Source organism: Carassius carassius, chromosome 19 (genome assembly GCF_963082965.1).
Source record: "Carassius carassius chromosome 19, fCarCar2.1, whole genome shotgun sequence".
Lineage (NCBI taxonomy): Eukaryota > Metazoa > Chordata > Actinopteri > Cypriniformes > Cyprinidae > Carassius > Carassius carassius.
Window position 1 is genome coordinate 5,947,751 of NC_081773.1, and position 14,582 is coordinate 5,962,332.

Consider the following 14,582-nt stretch of genomic DNA (forward strand, 5'->3'; position numbering starts at 1 on the left):
ATGTTATAAATAAATACGAATTCATGCAATCCTTGATCACATAATACAAAACTATTTGTATGTTGCTTTATTTAAAATCTTTATGTAAATTTACGGCATATAAGTTAACATGTCTTTCCAAACAAACATAAACGCGTGTTTTTCTAGTGATGGTTATTGTTTCTGAGTCTTTAAAATATGCGATAATGTCACCGATCTGTATATGAGTCTATATTATAAAGATCAGTGGATAATGTGTAGAAAGCAGGTTCCCTGACGTCACGTACAGCGCTTCGAATCCTTTTCTGGGGATTTGACATCTATCACGTGGAGAGAAGGAGGCTCAGCCTGTGGGAGACCCTGAGTGAGCGGGGAGGAGTGGAGAAAGGGAAATAACAGACTCGAGCCACGAGTGAAAGCAGCGCTTGATCAGTGCTGAAGCGTGCGCGCGCGGAGAGATCTCGAGCTTAGGACTGTGGGAGACTATGGAAGATGATTACACTCGCAGCCCAGCCTGGGAAGAACTGGTCAGTACTGCTGCAAGTTATCCGTTCAGATACACATCACAGAGATGCTTTATATCCGCGCATACATGCTGATAGATTCTAACATGATGTTAGTACGCACTTGATCTCTGATCGTGGCTTATCGCGATGGTTTCTTCCCGTCTTCAGTTCTTCCTTCTGTTGAGCTATTCGATCATTAGACGAGTTCGCATTCCGCTACAAACTGGGGAACTTCTGGACGGGATCGATTTAGACATTAGCTATAAGTAGAATCCGAATCCAACTGAACAATGAACAAAGTATAGTGATTTGTTTTATAAATACACAGTGGGAAACATAATCAAGCCGCAGTTATTCTTGGTGGCATTCCGCTGTTAGCTTTTCTGAGCTATTTAAAGTTACAACTGAATGAGAGGAAATGTGCAGTGACCCATTTTCAAATAGAGGATGAAATGGAAGTAAATAAATGTTGTTAATGTGTTTGGTGCTGTTTAGATCCGCATCTCGACCTAGGAAGGCTCTTTTGCGACATGTTTATTAAATACACCTGTGAATGAAAATAATATTTGGACAGATGATCTAGGCTTTAAAATCAATAGGATTTGTGTTTAGGTCAACTGTTTGAATTCACAAACCATCCGTTTTGCAGATTATATAAAAAAACTGCTAGCTACTCACTTAGGCTGTTACATAGCTTTTATGTGTGCTATTGTGAATAAATGTATAATGTATCAACATGACAGTAAGAGAAATCATCTGAAGTGAAACTAATATTAGCTTGAAAATGAATCTCTGAGGAGGATCGTCTCTCGCAAACAACGTATAACCAAAAAATATTTGGCCTCCAGTTGAACCTCAACAGTCTGGTTTTATACAAAACGTATTTGTTGATATACTAGCGAGTAGCGACATGTAAATGTGTAATAAAGAGAGAAATACTCACAGTAATTATGTTTTGTGATGTGGGTGTACTGTCAATACACATCCTGTTGCTATGGTTACCGTCTCACGCGAACGGGATTTCTGTTGTATTTAGTTTAGGCCTAATCTAACTTTTATTTTGTAGATATATATATATATATATATATATATATATATATATATATATATATATATATATATATATATATATATATATATATATATATATATATATATATATATGCAGTATCTACAAAATAAAAGTATATATAAAATAAATATAAATAAATTTACTTCCGCGAACTACTAGGCTAATTGTTTATGCAGTGACCCTGGACCATAAAACCAGTTTTTATTTTAATTGCGATTAAGATATTGCCTATATCATCCGAAAGCAGAATAAATAGCTTTTCATTAATGTATATTTTGTTAGGGTAACGTTATTTGGCTTAGATACAAATATTTACAAATCTGGAATCTGTAAAATAATAATAATAATAATAATAATAATAATAAATCAAAATATTGAGAAAATCGCCTTTAAAGTAAATTAAGTTCTTAGCAATACATTTTACTAACCAAAAATTAAGATTTTATATATTTATGTTAGGACATTTACGAAATATCTTCATGGAACATGATCTTTACTTATAACATGATGATTTTATACAAGAAATACAAGAAAAATCGATGATTTTGATCCACACAGCTATGCTATGCTCCACATATCCCCGTGCTTATGACTGGTTTTGTGCTCCAGGGACACAGAACGCAGTCTGTCTGGGAGCCCTTGAGGCTGTGGGTTTGTAGTGGGGTATAATGTTACAGGAGAAACATCTGTTGCTGTGTCCTCGCCATAGTTTGTGAGGTGCCCATCCGCCGCTAGGGTTTGCTACAGTGATCTCCTCAGCCCTGCTGCAGCTCAGCAGCCGTGTTCAGACACGAACATGAACACTGGCCGGCTGGGAAAGTTTCAAAGCAGCTCACTGACAAAAGCGCACTGAGCGAATGTCTGGAGACGCACAGGAAACGCAAAAGCATGACGGCCAAGAGAACCGCTTTCCAGCCGCTGTCCAGCTCCCGCATCCCGGCGGAGAGGAAGGGAGCGGCTGGGCGCCTTCATAACCCCGAGCCCTGTGCCTCTTCCCCGCAGGAGCCGGAGAAACCAGCGGCGTCCGCCTCGGGGCTCCCCGCGTCGGGGGCTGTCGGTGGCTCCGGGCCGGTGCTGGACGAGTCATCCGACAGCGAGGGAGAGCAGGAAGGGCCGCAGAAACTCATCAGGAAAGTGTCAACCTCCGGGCAGATACGAAGCAAGGTAAGACACGTTGTTTCATATCTGAAGCCAGTGCTGTGTGTGTGTTTTGCTGTTCGTGTCCAGGCAGGTAAGCAGCGGATGGTGCTACTGTAGCACATGGGAGACATCCATGAGCTCGTTTAACACTGAGCTTTTCCAGCTTCACACATCTGGAATGATTGCAGATTGAACAGGAATGTTGCATCGCTCGTGCCATAATTCATCTCTTCTATTGAGCATGCATTAAATGCAGCTCAGTCAGCAGTGCTCGACTTTACAGAGCCTTCAACCTGTTGATATACAGTCACGACCACTTGTTGAAAGAGCTGTTTCTCAAGATTATGGATAGGCTTTTCTTTTCTTTTCTTTAAATTTAGTAATTTTGTTTTATATAATGCACCATTAATCTCTTGGTTTAGTTAGTCACTCATAATTTTAATGGCATAAAATGTATATTAATATCATATTAATAATTATTATGAAATAATACATAATATAATAGGCCTAAGATCATATTAGTATATTAAAATATAGTAATTTAAAATTCAAACACTTTTCTCTGGATTTTGCATGTGATTTTCTTTGTTACATTTACATTACACTCTTAAAAATAAAGGTGCTTTACAATGCCATAGAAGAACCTTTTTGGTCTTAATGTTTCCATAAAGAACCCTTATTCTCAAGAACCTTTCTGTTTCACAAAAGTTTTTTTGTGGTGAAAGAAGGTTCTTCAGATTGTATAAAGGTAAGAAAGAGATTATTCTTTAAAGAACCTTTGACTGAAAAATGGTTATTCTATGGCATTGCTGTGTATAATCTTTTAAGCACCTTTATTTTTAAGAGTACAATTTTACCTTAAATCATACATGTGTGACATTGAGACATAAGTTTAGTATAATAAAATATTGTATTTTTAAAGACAATATCGGTCTGCTGATCCCTGGTTGAAGGCATCCTCTGCTTCGGATAATAACACTCTTTTGCCTGTTCACTGAATTCAGTGCAAAATGATTTGTTGACCTTTTCACACACACACACACACACACACACACACACACACACACACACACACACACACACACACACACACACACACACACACACACACACACACACACACACACACACATTTTAACACATTGATCTTAATTTATTTAAAGGTATGCTCTTTTGTGTCTGAATGAAGACTGATTATCGCATATTTACATACTTGTAAGCCCTCATAAACCCATTAAATGCTATCATGGCCTTTGATGGGTAATTTAATGAATGGTTTTGATGAAATTGAAAGTTCTTGATTCTGCTCTCCTGTTTGGAAAGACGACACCTCAGCAGTCTTGCCCCACTTTAGACGTGAAACAATAAAAAGTTCCTCTTTTCTGACCAGAACAAATCCACTTAATTATTGAGTGCTGCTCTCCACCCCCTACATTATTTAGGAGGCTATATTTAGAGACTGGCTGTTCTGGATGTGGAAGGGGCGGATCTTTTGTAATGCTAAACCACCCCACATGTGTAAATAAAGCCTCCTTCAACAAGAATCATTCAGAAACATCACTTCTCCTCTCATCAGTCAATGTAGAGTTATTAATGAATGCTACTACACATGTCCACTGTCTAGGATTTTTATTTTTTTTATTTAATAAAAGTATAGGAATTGTGACATGCATTGATTGACTTGTTTGAGATCTTTGCTGAACAAGTTTATTTATTTCTTTATTTTATTTTTTTATGAGTTAGGTGTGTTTAAAGTGATCTAAACATTTGCAAAAAAATGTAAGCCTATTCAATTTATCAAAACAGTAATGACATTTACGTTGTTACAATTTCAATAAAAAATTTATTTTTGTTTTTAATATTGGAAGACTGGAGTAATGGCTGCTGAAAATTCAGCTTCAGAGTCACAGGAATGAATTACATTTAAAAAATATATTACAGTAAAAAATAGATTTTATTGAAATTCAATGGTTTTACTGTATTTACTGTTTTTCTTTTTTGCGAGCTTAAGGAACGTCTTTCAACTTACTTTCAAAAAATCGTAAAAAAAAAAATGTCACTATATATTTTAACATTTTAATTATTACAAACTTTTGACCGGTAGCGGATAAACTATATATATTATTATGTTATTAAATATTATATTACACTTAACAAAATTATAAACGCAACAATTTTGTTTTTGCCCCCATTTTTCATAAGCTGAACTAAAAAATCTTAAGACTTTTTCTATGTACACAAAAGGCATATTTCTCTCAAATATTGTTCACAAATCTGTCTAAATCTGTGTTAGTGAGCACTTCTCCTTTGCCGAGATAATCCATCCACCTCACAGGTGTGGCATATCAAGATGCTGATTAGACAGCATGATTATTGCACCGGTGTGTCTTAGACTGGACACAATAAAAACCCACTCTAAAATGTGCAGAAATCAACAAAACACATATCAGTCAAATGCTAGAAATAACCTGTTTTAGACGCCTGCATGGAGTTTTTGTGGAGTAAGTATTTGTTTTCTCAACAGACTAGAATAATCAGAGCGCTGAGGAAGTGCATTTGTTTTTCAAGAGTTATTCTCCAGTGCATGTGTGTTTATATTAGACTGCTCATGTGCCTCCCATTGCCCTGGTAACCCTGTGGAGAGCAGCTAATGTTCAGGCCATCTGTGTTCAGGCGAGCTGAGGATGAGAGTGAGCACTAGTGAGCTGGGGATGGTAGGTGCTGTGTTGTCGTGTTGGTCAGTGGGCTGTGATGTGTGCAGATCAGGTGTAATGGAGCGTGTCTCAATGCTGTCCCAAATCATTGTTTGCTTAATATGGGCTCTTCACAGACTGTCCTGTGCGTCCTCCTGATCGCTCCATATGCTGTGGATCGTCTACTGTTTGACTGACATTTTTCTGGGCCATGGTAAATATCCACCCAATCTTCACTGAGCTAATTGAGGGAGCAGGGAGTACTATGTGTGGCAGCTTTGGCTTTGAGTAACACATCAGGGCATGATATCCAAATAAACGTGTGTTTTTTTCAAAAGTAGAAACAAAAGGAAGAAAAAAAAAATCGGTGCTGTTCTGTGTCTTGGTGATTTGTGGGCTTAGTTTCCGTAGCAACATCACTCCTCCTATTTCTCTACCAAGTCTTCCTATGTGTGAATTCAGTTGTACAAATTCACAGTATTCCTGATTTTAGAAATTGTACAACATGAAAAATAATATCAAGATCCTATAAAATATAATATAACATAATCCTAAAATTAATTTATAATTAGCATTGTTAATTATTTATATATATATATATATATATATATATATATATATATATATATATATATATATATATATATATATTAAGAAAAGGAGAATTTTTTTTAGCCTTGCTGGCTGACATTATTTCTATAATTTGTGAATAATATATAATATAAATTATTATTTAAACAGTGTTCCTCTGTTCTTAAAAAACCAGTGCTATGTAAGTTTTCCTTGGTTCCTTGATGTCATTAAAATCCTCTCGATTGATGTACTCCCCGTCTCCTTTGTTCCTCGCTCCGCACTCCTCTCAGAAGTGCACCCCTCACATATATAGGTTATATAATCTGTTTGACAAAGCAATATTTAGGCTGTAATGCTAATTTGACACATGCTAATAGAAAATATTCTATATAATGTGTGTGTAATATGAAATGTATCGTGTATAATATATGTTATTTTTGCAAATATATACGGTTTTAAACTTAGAGCTGTGAACAATACACAGTGCAGTTTAGAAAACAGGAATCCAGTGAAAAGATTAGTTACTGATTATTATGCTATTATACACACACACACACACACACATACATATATATATGTATATATAAGCAGTTTCACAATGCAATATTTATTAATTATTCATTTGACACAGTATAATATGCAGCTAAATATAAATAAATATAACAGTTTTAAGAAGAATACCCAATTCCAAAAAAAAAAAAAACAGGAGTGCATTGATGAGCACAGCTGGGGTCTGTGTTTCTTGTACAGATCTGACAGAAGCTCTGTTGGCTGATGCCTTGTAATTAAGTGGGAGAGCTCAAGTGTACTAGTAAAGCATCTGATCCTCCCGCCATCAATAGAGAGGGAATACTCTCTCTCTCATATCTCCATACACATGCCAACACCAGGAGACCACAGCTGCCTGTCCCGATGAAGCTTCTTATGAGCTATGAAGTTTACAGACTACATGAAACACACATAATGAGATACAATGGGATCTCCAAGTAAAACTGAGTATGTAACAGGAAATGATGTAAACTGATCTGGAATTGTTTTATTGGTTTGGTGGTCAAATATTGGAGGTTTCAAAGTGACGACAATTCGGAATACAGTCAAAAGACAAATATTGTGAAATATTATTACAATAGATTTGGGGATCTTACTTGTTCCTTTCACAGCATTCCTGTGAAATCATCTGGATTCTCCAGTTTCTCATCACTATTAGACTACATCACTGTATCTGTCTTCCTGTCTTATCTGGGCTGATGTTATTGATGATAACCAGATTAATTTAATAGTGCAGTTAGAAGAATAGATCAGAGATTGTGTTTGAAGATGACCTTCATATCCATCATAACTTCATCACACAAGTGATTTAATCTTGGTCAGTGTGAGTGTCTGATAATTGAACAAATCATTTTTGTAAATGGATGATTTTTTATTTAATTGCTGTTTATCATAAGACTCGTAGAATCGAGAGCTCTTGATTTTTCAGTTGAAATTGATTTGGTTAAACCATTTGAACTGGTTAATTTCTACATAAAGATAACTCATTGTTCACATTGTTTGTTTATGAGACAGAACATCTTCATCAATACACGCAACAGAGTTTTGTTTAAATAAAGTATATTTTAATTAAAATGCAGTAAAATATAAATAGCTTCTCAATGTAATAATGCAATGCAAAACAAATGGGTTTCTAACAAATACATAAATGTCTATTTTTCAGAAGAAGAATCAGATCTGGCAATGTTACGGCTCTCTTTACCAGGAGAGACTGAACATGTGGAAGCTGAGATCCAGGTGCATAGATAGACGAGGGGAAATCCATGATAAAATCTGTCCTTATGTCTGACAAGTTCTCTTATTGAGTTAAGAGAGTCTGCTGAGTTCGGTATCCTGTGTCCTGTGCACTAATGCATGAATGAGAGGCACTGCTGATTCAATTGTGGAGCTGCAGGATGGGATTTGCCACAGGCGTGTAGCATACACTCACCCCATGGTCAATCCCTTAAATGCTGGCTCTGGCCTGCTATAGAGACCTGTACCTGTGTCCTTGCTATTGGTAATGAAGATTTGGCACATTGTGCATAGATAATGTCAAATCAGTGTTTAATACTAAGTAGCACAGAGAAGGTGGGAAATGGTTATTAAATGGAACATTATTGGACCCCCATTAAATCTTGTTATATTTTTTTCCTAATTTAATTTCTGGATTCCATTTTTTTCCCATAATAGATATATTAAATTGTAGTCATTAAAAAGATTTTCTAGTTTATTATTTTAATTATAATGAAAGTTGTACAATTGAACAACTAATGCCACGTTTCCACCACAGGAACTTTACCCAGGAAATAGGGACTTTGGCCTGGTACTCGGTGTGTTTCCACCGCAGGAACCAGGAACTAAATATAGTTCCGGGTAAAAAATGCCCCTGAGAAAGTCCCTGCTGGCGAGGTGGTACTTTTTCAAAGTTCCGGAACTTTCGGGGGGCGGGACTTGGGCGCTAAACATCCTGATTGGTTGAGTTCACGCAGCATTGGTTGAGTTCAACCACCATTTATTCGGATTATTTTCAAAATATTACTGTTATTGTGTCATGAAATGTAATTTTAAAAGTATTTCAGGCAAGAATGTAGTTGTTGAAAACTCAAATCTGTGGTTTATTTATAAAGACAGTGACTATTTAAAAATGTGTTTGGCTGATCTCAGAGACGGTCAGCTCGACGCGACCAGCGGGAGCTCAGTAATCATGTATCCGCCGAGAAGCAGCCTCTCCTCGGCTAGACCTTCTAATATGTGCCGCTGGCTTTGATGTCTCTTTAGTGGTTAAACATAAAATATAATTCGTTTTGGGTAAATCTAACAGGTTATCTTTGGTCTGTATTCAATGTATCTATATGTTAAAATGAAAATAAAAAAGGCAAATTTATATAATATTTCGTTTTATTGTAATGACTGTATATATCCCTGAACTAACATATCTGCAGCTGTTATTATGTTTAAATGAAAACGAAAGGAGGGAGTGGTTTTTGATATCCTATTTCGTTTTATTGTAAATATACAGAGAGGAAAATTGCAGTAGCCAAGGCGAGCTGACTGATGTCAAGTACGCTGCTGTTTGCAGAATTACCGGATTCGCGTCATCGCGGACATCACACCCCCAAGTCGAATGCACAAAGTCTGAACTACCGAGGATGCACGTCCAAAATCAGCGTACTTTGTATTGAGAAATGCGCGCAGACCTACGTCACGAGTCTATTTGCCTAATCTTCCCTGTACTTTACACCGCGGTGGAAACGCAGAAAGCAACAGGTCTGGGGGGAAAAAAGTTCCTGGTACAAATGTTCCGGGTAATTTCGGTGGAAGAGGCATATTTTTAAGTTACATTTTTAGATTCGTACATTTTTTGGGGAAGTCGTGGCCTAGTGGTTAGAGAGTTTGACTCCTAACCTTAGGGTTGTGGGTTCGAATCTCGGGCCGGCAATACTACGACTCAGGTGCCCTTGAGCAAGGCACTGAACCCCCAACTGCTCCCCGGGTGCCGCAGCATAAATAAAAGTGTGTTCACTGCTGTGTGTGTGCACTTTTGATGGGTTAAATGCAGAGCATGAATTCTGAGTATGGGTCACCATACTTGGCTGAATGTCACGTCACTTTCTTTTTAGGGCCCCATCAAATTCATATTTTTCCCAAATTCCACATTTTACATTTACATATTTCTGAATTCCATTGTAATTGTTTGATTACATTTTAATACTCAATAGGTATTTCTAATCAGCTGAATGCATACAACTTTAACTTTTTCCCACAGAAATACTGTTATCTGTTTTATTTTATTTTTAAAATGTACAATTAATTATTATTATTATTTTTTTATTTAATGTAGATTTGATCAAAATAAAAGCTGGCATTCAATACAATAAAATGAAAAAGTTCCTTTTTTTGCATAGAAAGTGCTGCACAACAGAGGTTTACTGTTAAAATAAAAAATGGAAGAAAAATTCTGTGGTATTGCTTAAAAATATAAAGTTATATAATTGTAATTTTATTACTATTACATCGAGAATTAAACATTCTACCTTACAATAGCCTCTTTCACACAGTAATACCAGTAAATTGCCGTAAAATTACCGGAACGACTTTACCGGTAAATTCAAAAATGCGCTGTTCACACAGTCAACAACATTCCGTCTTTTTTTCAGGAAAAGCACCATTCACACATCCATTCCAAAATACCGGTAAATTCTGTGACGTCATTAACCTCTAAACAGCTGTGCTTGTATTCTTAAACATGGAGGGTAATACATGTTCAGTATTTCTGTTGGTTTCATTTTTGTTTCAAACTTTAGTATTCATGCAACTGCTTTTGTTATGGAGAGACATCGTAATAGACGACTGGTTTAAATAATTATACTCACCATTAATAAAACACCCGATGCTGTCGGGAGCTGACCAATTTAGTGAAAATCGGCTTGAAAGGATTAATAGCACAATGAAGTTGCGATTGTAAATTGCAGTCTGTAAGATGCGCGACATCGCAGAAAAGGTGCGTTCACAAATCTATGCTGATGCAAATTCATATCAAATAGTCTATCAGCGCAGATAAACAGTTCTGTATTCAAATTGAGTTCAAAAGATGTCGCAAAGCACCGGAAAAAGTAATTACCATGAATGTGACAGAGGGAAATAGTAAAAAGATATTTGAATTATTTACTAATAAACTAGTGTTTTCTGAGTCTGTGTCCCAAGGATGAAGTTGCCTGACTCATCATCTCCTCATTAGACATGCCTTCTATATGGATTATGATTGTATTGAGATTTTTTTTATTTTTATTATTATTTCGTTATGTAGTAATTTAAAGCTTTCTATAGATATATTTATCATGTCTTTGAGGCATGTACTCGCTGAGTTTCGGTTTATTTAAGCTCTCCTGTTCAAGACGAGACGGCAGAAAGCATGTTTGTTTTCTTTATTTTATATTTCTTTATTTTATATTATGATCGCGCTGGCTCCTATATGTCCCAAAAAAGCGTGCTTTATCTTGCACTCTCCGCACAAAATATTGGATATAGCGCACATGTATCTGGGTTTAACGTTAAAACATCGTTACATGCTTGAACTGTTTTATATCTTTAGATTTTATTTTAGACAATTCGTGATGATTTGAGATGGCTAAAGTGATTAAACATAGGCTATGTAAACTCTCTCTCTGTGCTGGCCGCTTTAAAAACAAAACTTATAGGCCTGTTTAACGATCAAAAACTGCTCCAACATACAAAACTGAACTATTTTAATAGTTGAAACAGTACTATAACCTTATTTGGGAGAATTGGGAAAAAACTCAAATAAGTTGTAAAAAGTCATAATAGGAACAAGAAATACTTTCACTACTACTTTGTTTGTGATGGTCGTTTATTTTTTAGATATTAAGACACAATGTTTTCAGTTTATTGATGACATGACTTTGTCCTGTGAATGCATTGCTCTCGGAGACAGTTAACAGTTATTTTATCATACATTACTGCATCACTAACAGTTTCTCTCAGATGACGACAAATTTATTCATCCGCCCGGATAAGGAGAAGCGCTTTAAATTCACTGTTGCTTCAGTTGGATGACAATTATTTTATTTTCTTAAACAGTGCGTGAATGCGTCACATTGTTATGATTGGCCCGGAGTAGACGTCTTACGTCACTGCGTTCTGAGCTCGTGATCATACCGGTAATTTTCCTTCTGCGTTCACACACAGCAGAATTCCGGCAATTTACTGGTAATGTTACAACTTCTCGTACCGGTAAATTGCCTGAATGAATTTACCGGTATTTTTGAAATGATCCTGTTCACACATGATCTCTTTACGGCAATTTACCAGTAATTTTCCGGAAAAGTCTGTATGTGTGAAAGGGCTTAATATATAATATATTTCTTTCACAAGTACTTCTTTACTTTACAATTACATTATTTTGACAGGTTTTCGTGAAGATCTTTGTATTCCGTGACATTCCATGTTTTACTTTAAATTTCATTTTTATGACTGGATTCCACAATTCTGTCCACATTTTCCACATCACGGAGATCATAGTGCCCCTACTTTATAGGTGTTTTTATTTGTAGTAACATGCATAAAATGTCCCATAAAAGGGTTTGCTGACCGTTGGTTGTGTACAACATATTTAATTGTTGAGCTGTAATTTATAGCAATGGCCACACAATTTCAGGAGTGAGATCCGTGTTCAGATGTGGGAGTGAATACCATAAATTAATTTTTACCATAAATTAATTAATTAAGTTGCTTGTAAATATAGAGATATCCTGGTCACATTTTTTTGCGTACTTTTTTTTTTTCTACAATCGGCTATTCTGGCATGTTGTGATGAGTCAAGTGGCTTATTGTGGGCTTGTTTGTCAAACCTGGTTGCTCATGTTTGTAGTGATATCTGGCAGCACTCGCTTCAGTTAGAGTGAAATCTGACAGACTTGCCAAAATGTGCATTTTTCATATAGATTTAAAAAAAAAAGGTAAATAAAGGCACACTTTTGTATATATTGAATATAGATCATCTAAATGTTTACAGCTAATTTTACCTCTAAAACATTCAGAACAATGCATTTAATTAAATTACTAAAATTGCATAACCTACATAACATTGTTTTCATTTCGATAAATTGATAAAATTAATTATCAACACCTTCAATGATTATCAAAACCATTAGTCAAATTATCACTGCAATCCTGTCAAATTCAAGTTTTAAAAAACATTTTAAACCATAATGTTTTAATAATCTTTTGTCGGGCTTTAAAGAAGTACACTTATTTTCACGTGCTGACTAACATCGTAAAGCACATATAATGTACTTGATTATAAATGACTTTATAAATATATACATATACAAATTTACAAGTTTCAAAAGAATGAAATTGCATTAAAGTATATTTTCGTTTATCATAGATGCATTTACATTCAGCAAATACACTTAGCATGTTCAACAGCATTTGTTGACAGTGAGAGCCATATTCATCTGCAGCATGAACGTGGCCGATATAATGTAGCGGTTGAACTCTAGCTCGGACCACAAACCCTCTGAAACCCTGTGACCCTGAACACCATTGTGCATGGGACAAAAGCTCTTGTTTGGCATTGACATTCCATGCATATGTATCATTCCCGTTTCCACAAGACGCCTATGAGTGAAGAATCATGAATCAATAACCCTTGGAGGAGACTAAAGACAGGCAATATTCTTCAGCTCATTACGCTCTAATTCGCATTCTCTTCGTAATTGGCTCTTGTTTTGTAGATTCCCCGTCTCAGATGATCTTGATTAACAGTGACTGATTGACTGGTTTGTTTTCTCAATGACCCCTCACTAGGCACATCATACCCAGCATTCATTCTTTCAATAGACACATATAATGGGAGTACTTGTAGGCCAATCGCACGTCGGTCCGCAGAGACTCCAAAAACGTTTGTTCGGAGGAAACGGGGTGGCATTCACGATCATTAGCTGTCTGTAAAGGAGCCGGGAAGGGTGTGGGGGGTCTGGACAGCTTTGAAACTGGGTTTTAATGATGGTCCCCTCCTCCCCATCTCCTGCTGACTGTATAGCAGCGTTTCACTTTCTGTCAGCCGCTTCCCCTCCTCGCGCCTGACCGTCCTGACCAGTGTAATTGTTACCTTGTGCTCTGCCTCCTCTGTATACAATGACTCGGTGTCGTTAGAGATGAGAAAATTATGTGCCAACAACTGACAAGGTGTAATTGCTGGACCAGTTTAAGCTGTGCCACAAAGTTTCTGTGAAAGTGGTATTTTTAACTTTCAGTATGGAGCGGTGTGTCCGTGGTAACTCGGTGTGCTATTCACACATATAGAAGAGTCACAGAGAATTCTTCTGTTTCTTAAACGTTATGGCCCCAGGGTATTTTTTAAATGACAGATTTGTCTTGTTCTGTATTGAAATGTGCTGCTTTTGTCACTTACCAATAGGGAAAGTTCACCAGTTTAGTTTAGAATTTGGAGTTTTTAATATCTTCATCTGAAATTGGTGCTTATGTAATGTTTTTTTTTATAGTTCTCAAAAAATAAATGCTGCTGTCTTTAAATATAAATCCATAAAAACACAATAAAATATTTATATATGTGCCACAAATACGGCAGCTTCATACTTTTTGTTAGGATTAGATGCATGGGCATGTGAGCAGTGAAAAGCCGTGTGCCCATCCAAGCCCAGCTTCCTGGCGGCTTTGCCTCAAAATGCCCCACAGGTCTTATGTTCTGTCTAGAGAAATGATGAATCTCACCAAAGTGGCCAAAGCCTGACGCATTCATGAACAGAAGAGAGACTGAACCTAGATTCTTTTCAATTTCGCCAGATCAATTTTAACCCATCATGTGTTCCCGGGGAATCAAACCCCCAACCTTGCGCTTGATAACGCAATGCTCTACCAACTGAGCTACAGGAACACTAACTCTTTTAATGTGAGTATTTGATGTGACTTAAAGAGAAAAGGAGAACCAGAAGTTTCCAGAGGTGTCAAGTTACGAAGTTCAAATACTTCGTTACATTACTTAAGTAGAAATTTGGGGTATCTATACTTTACTTGAGTAATTATTTTTCAGCCGTCTTTTTACTT

General features: G+C 36.4%; 1 protein-coding gene across 5 annotated transcripts in view; it reads left to right on the forward strand.

Annotated features, from left to right (window-relative positions):
• Positions 1 to 354: 354 nt before the first annotated feature.
• dgkh (diacylglycerol kinase, eta) overlaps positions 355 to 14,582 on the forward strand; it is an 86,392-nt gene continuing 72,164 nt past the window's right edge. Inside the window, exons 1-2 of one of the 5 annotated variants that reach the window (XM_059499625.1) lie at positions 355 to 506; positions 2,560 to 2,721. In XM_059499625.1, coding sequence (XP_059355608.1) covers positions 465 to 506; positions 2,560 to 2,721 — 204 coding nt within the window. In that variant the 5' untranslated portion in view covers positions 355 to 464. Of the gene's footprint in view, positions 507 to 2,239; positions 2,722 to 14,582 lie in introns of those variants that run through there. The other 4 variants (XM_059499627.1, XM_059499624.1, XM_059499629.1 and 1 more) reach the window with 4 other exon arrangements.